Raw genomic sequence first — 13,831 nt, 5'->3', positions numbered from 1 at the left:
CTCTCCATTCTGGCGGACTCTGGCCAGTCTGCGTGAAGAGCGACACTCCGCATATTAGCCGTGGCGCGGGTTCGCGGCCCGGCGGGCAGCACACACGGAGGTTTGAGGTTTCTCGTGGGCCAATGTAGCCCGTATCGCCCGTATTAGCCGCGTCGACAGCCCCGGCTTGGGGGTCATTTCACCCGGCGATTTGGCCATGGTGCAATGAGAAGCAATCTATCTCGTTGCAGACGGGGTCGACGGACCCTCTTGCTCCCCTCCTCCCCCTCGTGAAGCGCCGAGATGCTCTGGGTGCAGTGCGGTGCTTAGCCAGAACCAGAAACAGAACGGGCGGGCCCAAGCTGTCGGCCCAGAATCCGTTAACTGCGGCCACGATTGATGCCAGGGTCTGGGCTGGGCTGGGGATGGGAATCGTGGAATCATGGAACAAGATGCCGATGGAAGAATTGTGGGAACATTCTTGTGCACCCCCCATCATGGATGGATGCAGATAAAGGCTTCGTGATGCCCCAGAGTACTCACACACCGGATGGTTTGTTCTAGTTGGAAAAGGTCTGCTGTTCTTGTCGTCTCTCCGTACCAGCTTGACTTCATCTTCACGCTCACCACGTCTACAACAAGACGCAGTCCATTTGTTGTTTTTTCTTCTCGGTATCCTACGTCCGCTGCCTCTGGCTTTGCCCTGTTTGGGACGGTCACGAGGTGCCATTCTGCACTCAATTCGGAACTACAACCGCTGTCAAGAATAATCCCCCGAAGGACTGCCTTTGGACTAGACCTGTTCCTGCGCCGCCGAGGTTCCCGTCCGCTTCTTTTGTGGTTGACAGGCTGGCTGGACTGGCTTTTCCACCACTTGGGGATCACCAAATCGTTGAAGAATCCGGGGCGTTGTGTCGTGTTCGTGGCATCACGAGACGGGTCGCAACATATAAGAAGAGGATTATTACGACGGACGGGGTTTGCGCGTCGCCCGGTCGGCTCGGGGTCGAAGACGATTGGATTGGATCTGATTTGCCCTGGTCAACAACTCCCGAAATTGGATTCGAGGAACACTCGGTCCGACACCGTTATTACACCATTTCCACTCATCAGTCGGCAGCTGACTTTGTGTCTCTGCCAATACCTACTTACGTATCAGTCGAGACCTTGCTTCTTTCTGTTGGCTGACTGCAGCACGGCACACGACTTGAGGTACTGATGGATGCAGAGCATCTCTACTAGCCATAGGAATTACCAGGACCAGGAGATAACACAGCAACTACTGCTGCGTACGTTCATCTCAGACTCTGGGCAACAACGGCAGCTCGGATGATGAAGGCCCGCTGGGCCGCTGGCCCCACTGAGGCGCCCCCCGCAAATGCAAATGCAACTGGGGAGGGCGGAAAAGGAGGAGAAGGGGGTGGTGTAGTTGGTGGTGGTGGTGGTGGTGGTGGGCAGGAAATTGGGGGAGGGGGAGGGGGAGGGGGATTTGGAGATGCAGAAGTATATTTACATGAACATGATTATGGACATGGACATGGACATGCCGGCATCTTCTCATCCTCAGCGACCCTGACCGAGAACCTCGACAACTTGTCGAATCATCCAGCAGCTGGTGGCAACACAACATCAGCTTCCGCTGCTGCGTCTGTCAACAACAAGCCACCACCCTCCAGGCCGAGTCTGGGGAAGAAGGGTCGCAGGGGTCATTCATCTGGGTCTGGGTCTGGATCTATCTCCATCATCTCTTCTAGTGGTGGTTTGGGCACAGGAACATCATCCCCAAGCTCCTCTCGCAGAACATCCGCCCGCATTCTTAAGACCTCCCCGCCGTCATCTGCCGCCGCGTCCCGGGCCACCTCCGTCTCCCCTACCACCGTATTCTCTTCTTCCACCAACACCACCACCACCACCACCACCACCTCTCCCTCTCCCGTGTCTGCGGCCACCACTGCTGCAACCTCGGCCGCGACGACGCGCTCGTCGACTGTGACTCCAACTGGAGCAGCAGCAGCAGCAACACCAGCAGCAAGCCGCAAGGTCTTCCCCAAGAGCATGGAGCCTCCCGTCGTCTCATTCTACGGCGCGGAGCCCATTCCGCTTCCGTCGCGCTTCGCCGGCGTCAAGAAGCGCCTCATCGCCGGCCACGAAGCCGCCGTCGAGGCTTCTTGGCGCCGCCTCCTCGACGCCCTCAGGACCGAAATCGCCGAGATCCAGATCAAGGGCTCCGATCTCATCCCCTCCATCAACTTCACCGACATCAACGACCCCGTGCGCGTCGAGGCCTTCGCCCACCGCCTGCGCAGGTATGGCGTCGCCGTCATCAAGGGCGTCGTCTCTCCTACCGACGCCCAGAGCTGGGTGCAGGAGACGCACGAGTATCTAGACAAGAACCGCGAGTTCAAGCCGCCGGCGCTACACGACCCGACCTGCATCGACCTCTTCTGGACGCCGGTGCAGGTCCGCGCACGCGCGCATCCGAACATGCTGCGCGCGCAGAAGTTCGCCATGTCTTTCTGGGAGTCGACGGACGATCTGCACATCACGCGCGCCCCCGTGAGCTACGCAGATCGCCTGCGCATCCACAACGACAAGCTGGGCGCCGTCGGCCAGCAGAACGGCAACTCGGCCGCCGACTCCCTCAATGCCAGCGCCGTCATCGCCCAGATCGATAGCGGCAGCCTCGAGCGCTGGGAGCCCGACGGCTACGGCCGCGGCGGCACCTACGAGGCCGTCTTCCGCGGCGACTGGGAGTCGTACGACCCTTGGGACCCGGCCGGCCGCGTCGGCGCCACCACGGACCTGTACAACGGCGCCGGCGCATGCAGCATCTTTCGCATGTTCCAGGGCGTACTGGCGCTCACCAAGGTCGAGCAGGGCATGGTGCGCGTCCTCCCCTCGCCCAAGCTCGTCGCCGCGTACTTCCTGCTCCGGCCCTTCTTCTCGCCGAAACGCGGTCCGCCGGAGCAGCCGGACGGCGGCAAGGCGGATCAATGGGCCGCCTACCTCGACGCGTCGAACTGGACGCTCGACCCGGAACCCAACACCATCATCCACGGCGCCGTTCCCGGCCACGCGCAGCGTATCACGGAACGATGGCACCCGCATCTGCATCTCCGGAGGAGCCTGGTGTCTCTGCCCAGCATGCAGGCGGGCGACTATGTAATCTGGCATTGCGACCAGGCCTACTCAATAATCACGGGTGGCACGAGGCTCGGCGTCCCGCCCTCACTGCAAAACGAGTCTAACGAGCTGTCCCTCTTGACCTACACCCCCGTGTGCCCGTTGACCCAGACCAACGCGCTCTTCCTCGCCCGCCAGCGCAAGGCCTTCCAGACCGGGCAGCCGGGACCGGACTTTGACACCCTGTTCGCTCTGGGCAGCGAGGCCTCGCACCAGGACCGTCCCGGTGCCAAGGAAGTCGAGGAGTACGGTGGAGTCGACGGCCTCAGAGCCATGGGTCTGGCGCCGTACGACGTCGAGCCCGCCGGCGCATCGCCCAAGAGGGAGCTGAACGGGGGTGGTGATGCGATGGACATTGACGACGAAGAGGGCCTACGCAACAAGTCCAGGACGGAGTCGGAGCAGGAACTTCTGAGGCTCGCCAACATCATCCTCTTCCCCAACCGCTACGACTTTTACATCCCGACAAACGGGAATGGCACCCGGAGCAGCGGCGACCGGACGCCGCGCGCGCAGGGAGCGCCTCCCAAGACCAAGGTGAATGGGGCAAAGAGCTGACGGCGTTGGTTGAAGGGGCGGTGGCGGCGTGGCGGTAGACGTCTTTCGTCGGGCAGAGACGGCGACGATGAGGACGAAGATGATGAGCATGAGCCGGAGACCGTTGTTGAGACCGAGACCGTGGCCTCCAAGGTTAACGAGAAGGATACCATAACAGTCACGGTCACCGCGGCGGATGTCTAGATTGCGTTTTTCTTACCATGATACCCTGCAGACTGGCCATCCGTCGGTCGGATTGAGAGAGAGAGACGGAGAAAGGATGGAGAGAGTGAGGAGGAAGAGTAGGAATTCTGTGAAACCGCCCCCTTCAACGTGACGCTGGAAAGCAAGCAGACAAGCAGACATGTATGCGCAGACGATGATGACGGAGACTCGAAGTTACGAGACGGAGTCTGTCGAGGGTAGATCGCGATTAGATGTAGTGGAAACAGTCGACGATTGGTACGTGTAGTACCTAGACTATCAGACAGACAGACACATATTGCATTGATGGAGCTTGGCAGGGCCCGCTTTGAGGCCGCGATGCATTCTCTTTTTTGCTGTTACCAATTTCCATTTTGTTTTCAATTGCCTCGGTTGATTGAGACTTTCGGACGAATTATCGCAAGTGTCATCAAGGATCGAGGTAACTACTGCCTACTAGAGGAGGATCACAAGCTGCAAGCATGGGGAGGCTTGGTTTTGAGTGCCGGCCGGGACGTTGCCGGCCCAGTGTTTGACAGGGACCGGGACGCATTCCCGGTTCACCAGTTCTCGAGACGGACCACCGCCGGCCCCTGCTTTGCCGCCATTTCTCAACCGGCAGAGCACATCTCGGGCTGTCAATTGATCCCGTGTGACTCGTTAGTCGTCATCCACGCCCTTTATGAGGTTGGAGGTGAGATAGGAGACACCAGTATATAGTTTTCGGTTCTCTCACGCAGCGCCTCGTTCCGCAGTAACATGTGTTTGGTTGTGAACATCTACAACACCACCATACATAACACCAATCAATACAATAAACACGGAGGCCGCGCGCGGAGCCATCGCCGCACACGCAGGTACCCACGCGGCGCGCTCCCCCGCGGTCTGCTCCCGGTTTCCATTTGTTGCCAATCGGCGTTCCGGTCTGTCATTATCTTCCCTTGATCCGAGCTCTGACCGGTCGGTGCCCATCGTTCGTTTCTGTCGCGCGCCAGCGAGGAGAAAAACCCCTCTCGGTCTGGGTCCTATCTTGGCCTCTTAGCGTTCTGGCGTGACCCATAACGCGACGGAAAGTACGTAATGAAAGCTCACGCCAAAAAAGAGGAACCTCGTCCAGGTCGAGTGTCGCCGCCGAGTGCACGCGGCGCTCCGTGATAGCCAATTCCCCGGATGTGGGTGGCACTTGGGGGCACTGGCTGGACTGCCAGGACTGGGCATCAAGTTGGCAATATGGTCAAGGGTCCTTGGGATTCCGGTGCCTGAAACTCACTCCACTGTCGTCTGGTTTTGCTATCGTTCTGGAAGCCTTCTGGCTGCGCCTTTCATTGGCAGAGAGCCCGAGACTTGGCAAGTCCAACATGATATTGTGCGGGAGTACTCTACTCTGTACGGTTAGTCCTTGTCTCTTGAAAGTCTCTTCTTCCTCCCAGCTCTGCTCTGCAGCAGGGCGAAGAACCTGAACGGCAGCACATGCGCCCTATGCAGCCTGCAGCCAGCGAGTCAGTCCCGACATTCCCGCCAAACCGCGATGGGGAGGGCGCCATGCCGTGCTGGGTTTGGCCGGTCGGGGTTCTACCCGCTTTCTATGTTCCTGTGCAGGATGCCCTGGAACGCTCTGCCAAATGCCACCGCAAGTCATCCCGCCCCCTGTTGGAAGACCTGAACTGAAGGTCGTTCAGGTCCTTCAATACCTACCTCACTGCCGGTATGCGTGTTCAGGTTCCGGGAGACAGACATGTTCGCTCGTTGCCGCTTGCTGCTGTCAGCAACAGCAACAGCTAAGAAGCCTGATGTGCCATCTTGCCAAGCAAAAACATGCAACGCTACACACCATTATCGGGGTGGCCGCCGGCCCAGCACGCGGTCAATTATTATCTTTCGGCAGTGTGGCAGCCAAGCAACCAAGGGATTGCGCCCCGAGTTTCGCCTCTCATTTTGTCTCTGGAGTCTTACTCCAAGGCTCCAAGGGCCAGCGACGTCCGTCGGATGGTGGCTTGTTTCTCCATGTTCAACATGTTCAAGTGAACGACCATTGAACGAATCCGACGTCGGATGGTCTCGACCCATTGCCAAGCCTGACAGACTGGTGAACGGGCCAAAGGCTTGACATGATGGCCGAGGTCCTGTCCCAAGCGACGATTGGGCGATCCAGGAAGCCGAGAGACGCGGAAAATGCTTGTCTGCGTGGGACTGTTCCCATCGAAACAAGATACAGCAGTACCTGATATTACATCGGAGATTTTTACTGTTTACATGTACACACTGCCCTTGTCTCTCGGATCAGTGGCTATCGTCGGCAACCGATTGACCATTCTTCATTGTCTTACCCCAATGTTTGATGTGATTCTCATGCAATTGATGCCGCTGGTATCTCATCAACGGTGGGACTGCGGCGAAACATGGGAGACAAGAGGGAGCAACCGGGGGGGGCAAAAGATGCAACTCACAACTCTTACTCACAGATCAACCAAAACCACCCTTGGGACCACAGCGTTATGAACAACTTTTGGAAGGGCCTTCGCTCCGTTATCGTCGGTATCGGCCGCCCTGACGTTGCTCCGACAAGGGTTCACCCCCGCGCCCACCGCACCCATTGATCGCCCCAGCCAGCAGCCACCCATTCACAAGCGTTCCCCGGCCGTTTCTGCTTATCTGCGTGGGGACCCTATTGCCGTACGCAGATGGGGCCCCATCGACGGTTGGTCTTGTCTATCATGACCCGAGTAAGTTACATACTGCGTTGTAGTAGTCGCTTTCTCTCTCACCTCCCGCACTGCGCGCGCACACCTAGTATGCAGTACACGCGCATCCCAGGAACCGCCGAACCGGGAGACGTCAGATGAAGGTTGGGTGGCTAGCCGGGGAGGGAATGGATCCGCGCGGACGACGCAGAGGAGGTAGCGTCGGGGGAACCAGGCAAGCCAGGGGCCACGAGCCTGCGAACTGCTTCCGGCATCTCTGATAGAAATAGATGGCCTGCCTCGCTCTCACCCCTCGGCCTGTGGTCTCCGCGGTGTCCTCGTCTTCCCTATCCCATACGGTCTGATCGGCGTCGTGAGCATCAGTTGCCGACCCTGCAGCACAAAGAGTCCGAAGAAAGACTATTCTCACCACAGTCCTTCTCTGAGAATAAGTCGGACCCTAGACCTTTGAGTCAAAACACCACACTGCCAGCATCAACCCGCCGTCATGGCTGCTGGCATGGAAGAAAAGACTGTCGGCCTCTCCCGCGCCGACAGCACCAACAGCAACAAGCTCGGCCAGGTCGAGTCGGGCAACAATGCCGCCGTTGCACAGCAGTACGGTGAGACCGTTCGTGGTCTGAGCCCTCGCCATGTTCAGCTCATGGCCATTGGAGGTTCCATCGGTACTGGTCTCTGGGTACGTTTGCTTCCTGCGATGATGGCCTCACTTTCAACTCAAGCTAACCCCCTTACCAGGTCGGTATCGGCGGTGTCCTCTCCAAGGCCGGCCCTCTCTCCCTCGTCCTCGGATACGCCTTCTGGGGTCTCCTCTTCATCTGGCCCCTCAACCTGTCCGTCGCCGAGATGTGCGCCTACCTGCCCATCCGCGGCTCCATCTTCGAACTCGCCTCTCGCTTTGTTGACCCTGCTCTCGGATTCGCCATGGGATGGACCTACTTCTTCGCCGGCCTCATGCTCGTGTGTACAGAATACAGCGCCGTCGCAACCGTCATTCAATACTGGAACTCCGACATCAACGCCGCCGCCTGGATCGCCGTCGCCATGGTCTCGTGTGTCGCCGTCAACTTGATTGCAGTCAAGTACTACGGCGAGTCCGAGTTCATCATGGCCTCCACCAAGGTCATCCTCCTGTTCGGCCTATGCCTCATCACCCTCGTCACCATGTCCGGCGGCAACCCCATGCACGATGCCTACGGCTTCCGCAACTGGGGCGGCGGTAACTACATCCACTCCTACTTCACCGACGGCGCGACGGGTCGATTCCTTGGTTGGTGGAAGGTCGTCATCTACGCCGCCTTCACCATTGCTGGCCCTGACATGATTGCCCTGGCCGCTGGCGAGATCCAGAACCCCCGCCGCACCATCCCTCGCGTTGCCAAGCTCATCTTCTACCGTCTTGTCGGTTTCTACGTCGTCGGTGTCCTCTGCGTCGGCATCATCTGCTCCTCCCGCGACCCCGGTCTGCTGGGCGCCATTGAGAACGGCGAACCCGGTGCCGGTGCCTCTCCCTGGGTCGTTGGTATCAAGAACCTGCACATCAAGGCTCTTCCCGACATCATCAACGCCTTCATTCTGCTCTCCGGATGGTGAGTTTTCTTTTGCTCTGCCAACTTCTACTCTATACTAACAACGCCTAGGTCCTGCGGTAACGCCTACCTCTACTCTTGCTCCCGAACCCTCTACGGTCTCGCCCGCGACGGCCAGGCCCCCAAGTTCCTCCAGAAGTGCACCAAGGCCGGCGTGCCCATCTACTGCGTCCTCGCCGTCACGCTCATCTCGTGCATCACCTTCCTTGTCTCGTCCAACGCCGCCGTCGAGGTCTTCTTCTGGTTCGTCGACCTGACCACGACCGCCCTCATCATGACCTACACCTTCATGCTCATCACCTACATGGGCTTCTACCGTGCCCGCGTCGCCCAGAACTTCCCTCCCGAGACGCTGCCCTACATCGCGCCCCTGACCCCCTGGTTCCCCGCCCTGGCCCTGCTCCTGGGTTTCCTCGCCCTCATCTTTGTCGGCTTCGACAACTTCTACCCCTTCAGCGTCCGCGGCTTCATCACGTCCTACTTTGGCTTCATCTTTGGCGTCTTCACCTTTGTCGCCTGGAAGGTCCTCAAGAGGACGCGCTTCGTCCAGCCCAAGGAGGCCGACCTGCTCAGCGGCAAGGCCGAGGTCGATGCCGAGTGCAGACACTGGGAGGAGGGCGGTATCGAGGAGGTGGAGAGGGCGAGACTGGCCCAGATGTCTGTTGCCCGCAGAACCTGGGAGAAGATGTGGTAAAAAGCCACAGTGATCTACAAGATACCTGAATTATCGTTTCAATGACAAAAGGTTTCATCATCCACAACGCTCTCTCTGTGTGTGTGTCTACCTCGGTGATGGACTATGTAACCCAAGTGAACCTCGCCTCCCTTTGTCAGGCCATGTCTTTCAAAACCATCCTTGGAGTCTCAGAGCCCAACATGCCGTGGCCCGGCTTCCTCTTGGCCGAAGACAAGCATCCGATCCCATCGTGTCCAGCCGCGGCAAACCCACATCTTCCCCAGAACCCCAGGCCAAGCACCACCCATTCTCAAGACGGAGACTTGTCCGCGTGTCCATGTCGACTCCATCGCGGCGCTCCAGTGCTCCAATTCCTCGCATTCCCCAACACAAAATTACGTAAACTAGCCTCCCCCGCACGGCGACTATGCGGGGTTCAAACGGAGTAGTCTGTCCCCTGCACTTTCATCTGTGTGTGTGCGCGGTCTAGTTGTCGAGCCGTGACCTCGTCTCGTTACATACGTTAATCAGTTAGCGCCGCCAGACAAAACAAGGCCGGCCCGGTCCCTGTGTTGCAGCCAGAGAGAAACCGACAATCGGAGTTGATGCCCACCTTGCTTGCTGCCCAAGCGATGCGATCAGCAAGATACTCAACCTCCCGACAGAAAGCCTGCCGCCAATGCGTCGCCGCCAAAGCCAAGTGCGATCGGAAGCCCGGATGTTGCGCGCGGTGTGAAAAGCGGGGACTCCAGTGTGCATATGCACCGACAAGTCACACCGCGCCGCAGCCAACGCGGTCTCGGCCGGAGTTGAGCCCCTCAGGTCCGAAAGACGACACGGAGACGCCCGGGCGAAGTGACGCAGGCAGCCACCTGCCGTCTCCGGAGCATGACGGGTCCAATGATCCGGTACACTCGGCTTACTCGGCATCAGGCTCGGCGGCGACTGATGCCGCTGATATTCATGACCCTCCGGGGCCGGGTCCACTTCCCCCGGCCAACACCGGAGTTGAGCTGGACTTTTCCGACCTGAACCTCACGTGCCCGATCAACCCTGACGACATTGCGAATCGATGGCTGCACAACTTTGTACCATTGCCGGGCCAGACAGTCAAGAAGTACACCCCTAGCATCTCCGCCTTCATCCATCGGGTGCTGCAATCCTACGCAAACTGCGCAATCCGCGGCCACAGGGTTCCACCCTTCATACACTGGTCGCAGCTAAATTCCCCATCGAGTGTGCCTCTTTCGACATGTCTATCAGTGATACGCATGTGTGCCAACCCATATCCAGGCAGCGAGGGCGTCATCGCCGAGGTTCTACAACGGGAGATGACTAAACTCTACGACAGGAAGACAACATTCGACGACATGGCCTTGCTGGCGGCCTTCCAGGCGTACCTCATCTACGCGATGGTCATCTTCTTCCGGCTCGGTCGCGAGTACAAGACGTTCTTGCACCAGGCCATGATGAACACGCAAGACCTCGCGTGCGAGACGGCGCGAAGGGGCCTCGCGTGTGTCGCAGAGCAGCAGGGTGCGAGGCCGAAATGGGAGGAGTGGATAGTCGCGGAGACGAAAAGGAGGGCGGTGTTCACAATGTGCATGTTTGACAGTGCCCTCCTAACGAATGACGGTCTCCCGAGCCATCTTGCGACTGAGCTTCGAGGGCTGCTTGCCCCGGGCAGCAAGTCTCTGTGGGAGGCGAGGGACCGACGTGACTGGGAGGTCAAGTACAACATTCAGCTTGCGGCATGGAATGACGGAGGTCTCCGGATTGAAGAGCTTTGGCCAATGCCAGAGGGGTTTAGTGAGGCAGAGACGGAGAAACGGCGGGAGCGGGTTGACATGTGGCTGGAAGATCTTGACGAGTATGGGACGATGGTTTATGCTGTCACTTTGTGTACACATGGAGGCTGAGGATGGGGTCATGGAAGCCTGGAGACTCCAGATCAGTTATGATCATCATTCGATGTATGAAAAGTACTATTACCCAGCCAATTCCAGCATTCTCAAAGCCTCATTTAGCGTGATGACAGCGGTGTTCATATTCTTCAACTGAGTTGTGAGGAGACATTCTCTTCGCTCCGCGCTCCCCTCTCCCGGAAACTCCATCACGTTGTCAGAGATGACGTAAATGTTGTAGTCGAGATCGAACAGGCGGTATACAGTGCTCATGACGACGCCAGAAAGAGTGATGCCAGACTGTTACAACAGTATTTAGTCCTAGACCAGTACACAGGTTTTAGACAACTCACAATGACAATCGTGCTGATATTCTGCGCTTTCAGTATCTGCTCCAACCCGTTCCCAGCACCCGCGTACCACCTCGTCTTGTGAAGAACAATGCCCTTCTCGTCCAGCTTCAAGCTTTTGTCAATTTGGACTGCTGGAGAGCCTTTTAAAAAGTCTCCGAATCCATCAATAAGGTTCGCAAATGGTGAGGGTCTTGCCAGCTCCGGTTGGGAGTCGTCTGAAAAGCAGAGAGTGGTGAAAATGGTGAGCGGCCTTGGACGATGCTGGTGCACGGCTTCGTTCCATCGGACGCAATTTGATATGAAAAGCTTGCCTTCGTCGGTTTTCTTGATGCTGTCGAACATGATTGCCATTAAGTCAAGGTTCAGAATGGCGAAGCGCTTGCCAAAGGTTGGCATACCCTTGCCCGAGGGGTGCACATCTGCCATTCTCATGATGGTACAATGAACTGATGATTTCAAGATCTAGAATACCTGGTGGAATGTTTGAAAAATTTCAGTTGAGAGAATCGCATGAATAACCTCGTAATGACGGTCATGTCCCCCAATTACGAGCCTGATCTTCTCAAACATCGACGCCGGAGTTGAGCATCTCAACTCCGGAAATGTGGGGCTCAGCTCCGGTCTCGTTCCGAACGCCACAGCGAAGAGTGATCGGGTCGAGAAGTTGATAAAGAAAGACGCAATCTCATTGTTGCGCCAGTCTAGGACGAAAATCGACCAAAATAAGTCTTGTTTCCCTGATATTTTCTTGGGGTTGACGCAATGACTGCTAATAAAGAGCAACCAAGCACATCGGGAATGCCCTTGGTGGAAATACCGTACAGCATCTTTGACAAACGCCAAAAAGTGTTGATCATCTTTTTAGTGTCAACAGCGGCCACATGTGAGTATTTAATTAACGACATATTCAAATGAGGGCTTACCAAGTTAGTCTCCGGATTCGCGTCAAACATCTACTTCCCGGCCCTCTCCACCATCGCAGACGACCTCAATGTTTCTGTCGAGCTCATCAATCTCACAGTCACCACCTATCTCATCTTCCAAGGTCTCGCCCCAAGTCTTTGGGGTTCCATTTCCGATGTGAAAGGTCGAAAGATTGCCTATATTGGCACCTTTCTGGTATTTTTCGGAGCATGCGTTGGCCTCGCCGAGATCAAGACGTACGCCGGGCTGCTTGTTCTCCGATGCATCCAGAGCATGGGCAGCGCCAGCACGATCGCTATAGGTTCTGGCGTCATTGGAGATATCACGACGCGCGAAGAGCGTGGGGGCTTCATGGGCGTTTTCCAGGCTGGGCTGCTGGCTCCTGTGGCCATCGGGCCGGTCATTGGGGGTGCTCTTGCGGGGTCGCTGGGCTGGAGGAGCATCTTCTGGTTTCTGACCATCTACTGCGGAATATTCCTGCTGTTTCTGGTTGTAATGCTGCCAGAGACGCTGAGATCGGTTGTTGGAAACGGTGGGCGGACGCCGTCGAACTTGCTGCAGAAGCACCCGTTGGTGTATTACCAGCGAACGACGAAGGTGAAGTGGGATGTCGAGGAAACGACGCCCAGCACGGCACCTCGCAAGAAGATCGACTTGACAGCACCCATTCGAATTCTCTTCAGTAAGTCGGCCGCGCCGATAACAATCTTCCTCGCCATTTACTACGCCGTCTGGCAGATGAGCATCACCGCTATGTCCACACTCTTCAAGACCAAGTACGGGCTTTCCGATGCGCACATCGGACTGGCCTTTATCGCCAACGGAGCAGGTTCGATAATCGGTACGTTAGTGACGGGAAAGTTCCTTGATATGGACTATCAGAAAGTCAAGGCGAAATACGGAGAGCAAGATAACGACTCGGACTTTCCGATCGAAAGGGCACGTCTTCGGCTGGTGCCCGTTTTTGCGCTCCTCCAAGGCGTGTCGATTGCTATATTTGGCTGTACCATCAACTTTTCAGATAAGGTGCACATTGCGGTGCCCATTGCATCGACGTTTGTCACGGGATGGACGGCCATCGGCACTCAGTCGCTGGTCATGACCTATCTCGTGGACATCTTCCCTGACCGAAGCGCGGCAGCGAGCGCCAGCCTCAACCTGGCGAGGTGCTTGTTTGCGGCGGGGGGCACGAGCTTCGTGATGCCGATGGTCAACTCGATTGGCGTTGGATGGGCCTTCACCGTTTGCGTGGCGGCGCAGGCCATTGCTGTTCTTCTTGCTGGCGTGCAGTGGAAGTTTGCTGGAAGATGGAGGCGTCAGGAGGCTGAAGGGCGGACATGAGCAGCGAATCTGGTTGGATGTTGGCCACGAACGTGACCAGGAAGATGGGCATATGGCCAAAGGCTTACTTTGAACTGGTGCAGATAGACAAAAGCATTCTTTGAATCCGAGATTCCGAGAGTTTTCAAGTACGCGATGCCAAAGTGAACTCATACGAGGCAGGAAATGGCATGGAACTGATTAGGTAAGAGTCCGAATGCCTGATGTCTGCCAGCGGAAGGTGAAGTTGAAGCAGGTGCCTTCCTCGTGAGATGGAGGTTGAGGTTGAGGAAGGAGGCCCTGAGGTGTGCTTTCCTCCTGCCAAACAAAGGCATCATCACTCTTTCTTCCTTTGCTCCTTCCACGTGAGCTAGGGTCGACTGATGCCTGCCTCACTCCTGCTTTGGAAAGCGGAAAGCGCATCTCGCGCCTTCTTTCCCAGTGACGCGGTGACCCGTGA

At 57.2% G+C, this 13,831-nt stretch overlaps 5 protein-coding genes across 5 annotated transcripts; 3 read left to right on the top strand and 2 right to left on the bottom strand.

Annotated features, from left to right (window-relative positions):
* Positions 1-2,034: 2,034 nt before the first annotated feature.
* ybiU-1 (Uncharacterized protein) lies at positions 2,035-3,903 on the top strand (the record flags this gene model as incomplete). Its single annotated transcript, XM_037319173.1, has 2 exons — positions 2,035-3,699; positions 3,736-3,903. The coding sequence occupies 2 exons, from the start codon at positions 2,035-2,037 to the stop codon at positions 3,901-3,903; spliced, it is 1,833 nt and encodes a 610-aa protein (XP_037183382.1).
* Positions 3,904-4,635: 732 nt separating this feature from the next.
* On the bottom strand, positions 4,636-5,263 carry CGCA056_v003916 (uncharacterized protein; the record flags this gene model as incomplete). Its single annotated transcript, XM_037319172.1, has 3 exons — positions 4,636-4,928; positions 4,996-5,113; positions 5,174-5,263. The coding sequence occupies 3 exons, from the start codon at positions 5,261-5,263 to the stop codon at positions 4,636-4,638; spliced, it is 501 nt and encodes a 166-aa protein (XP_037183381.1).
* Positions 5,264-7,092: 1,829 nt separating this feature from the next.
* put4-2 (putative proline-specific permease put4) lies at positions 7,093-8,888 on the top strand (the record flags this gene model as incomplete). Its single annotated transcript, XM_037319171.1, has 3 exons — positions 7,093-7,284; positions 7,344-8,194; positions 8,246-8,888. 3 exons carry the CDS (start codon positions 7,093-7,095, stop codon positions 8,886-8,888), a joined length of 1,686 nt encoding a protein of 561 aa, XP_037183380.1.
* A 1,970-nt stretch (positions 8,889-10,858) lies between these two features.
* Positions 10,859-11,559, bottom strand: CGCA056_v003914 (uncharacterized protein; the record flags this gene model as incomplete). Its single annotated transcript, XM_037319170.1, has 2 exons — positions 10,859-11,074; positions 11,128-11,559. 2 exons carry the CDS (start codon positions 11,557-11,559, stop codon positions 10,859-10,861), a joined length of 648 nt encoding a protein of 215 aa, XP_037183379.1.
* Positions 11,560-11,889: 330 nt separating this feature from the next.
* QDR2 (Multidrug transporter QDR2) lies at positions 11,890-13,392 on the top strand (the record flags this gene model as incomplete). Its single annotated transcript, XM_037319169.1, has 2 exons — positions 11,890-12,010; positions 12,059-13,392. The coding sequence occupies 2 exons, from the start codon at positions 11,890-11,892 to the stop codon at positions 13,390-13,392; spliced, it is 1,455 nt and encodes a 484-aa protein (XP_037183378.1).
* Positions 13,393-13,831: the final 439 nt, after the last annotated feature.

This window comes from Colletotrichum aenigma (genome assembly GCF_013390185.1).
Source record: "Colletotrichum aenigma strain Cg56 chromosome Unknown KSG_Cg56_contig02, whole genome shotgun sequence".
Taxonomy (NCBI): Eukaryota; Fungi; Ascomycota; class Sordariomycetes; order Glomerellales; family Glomerellaceae; genus Colletotrichum; species Colletotrichum aenigma.
Note: the sequence above shows the minus strand (reverse complement) of the source record. Positions and strands in the feature narration are given on the sequence as shown.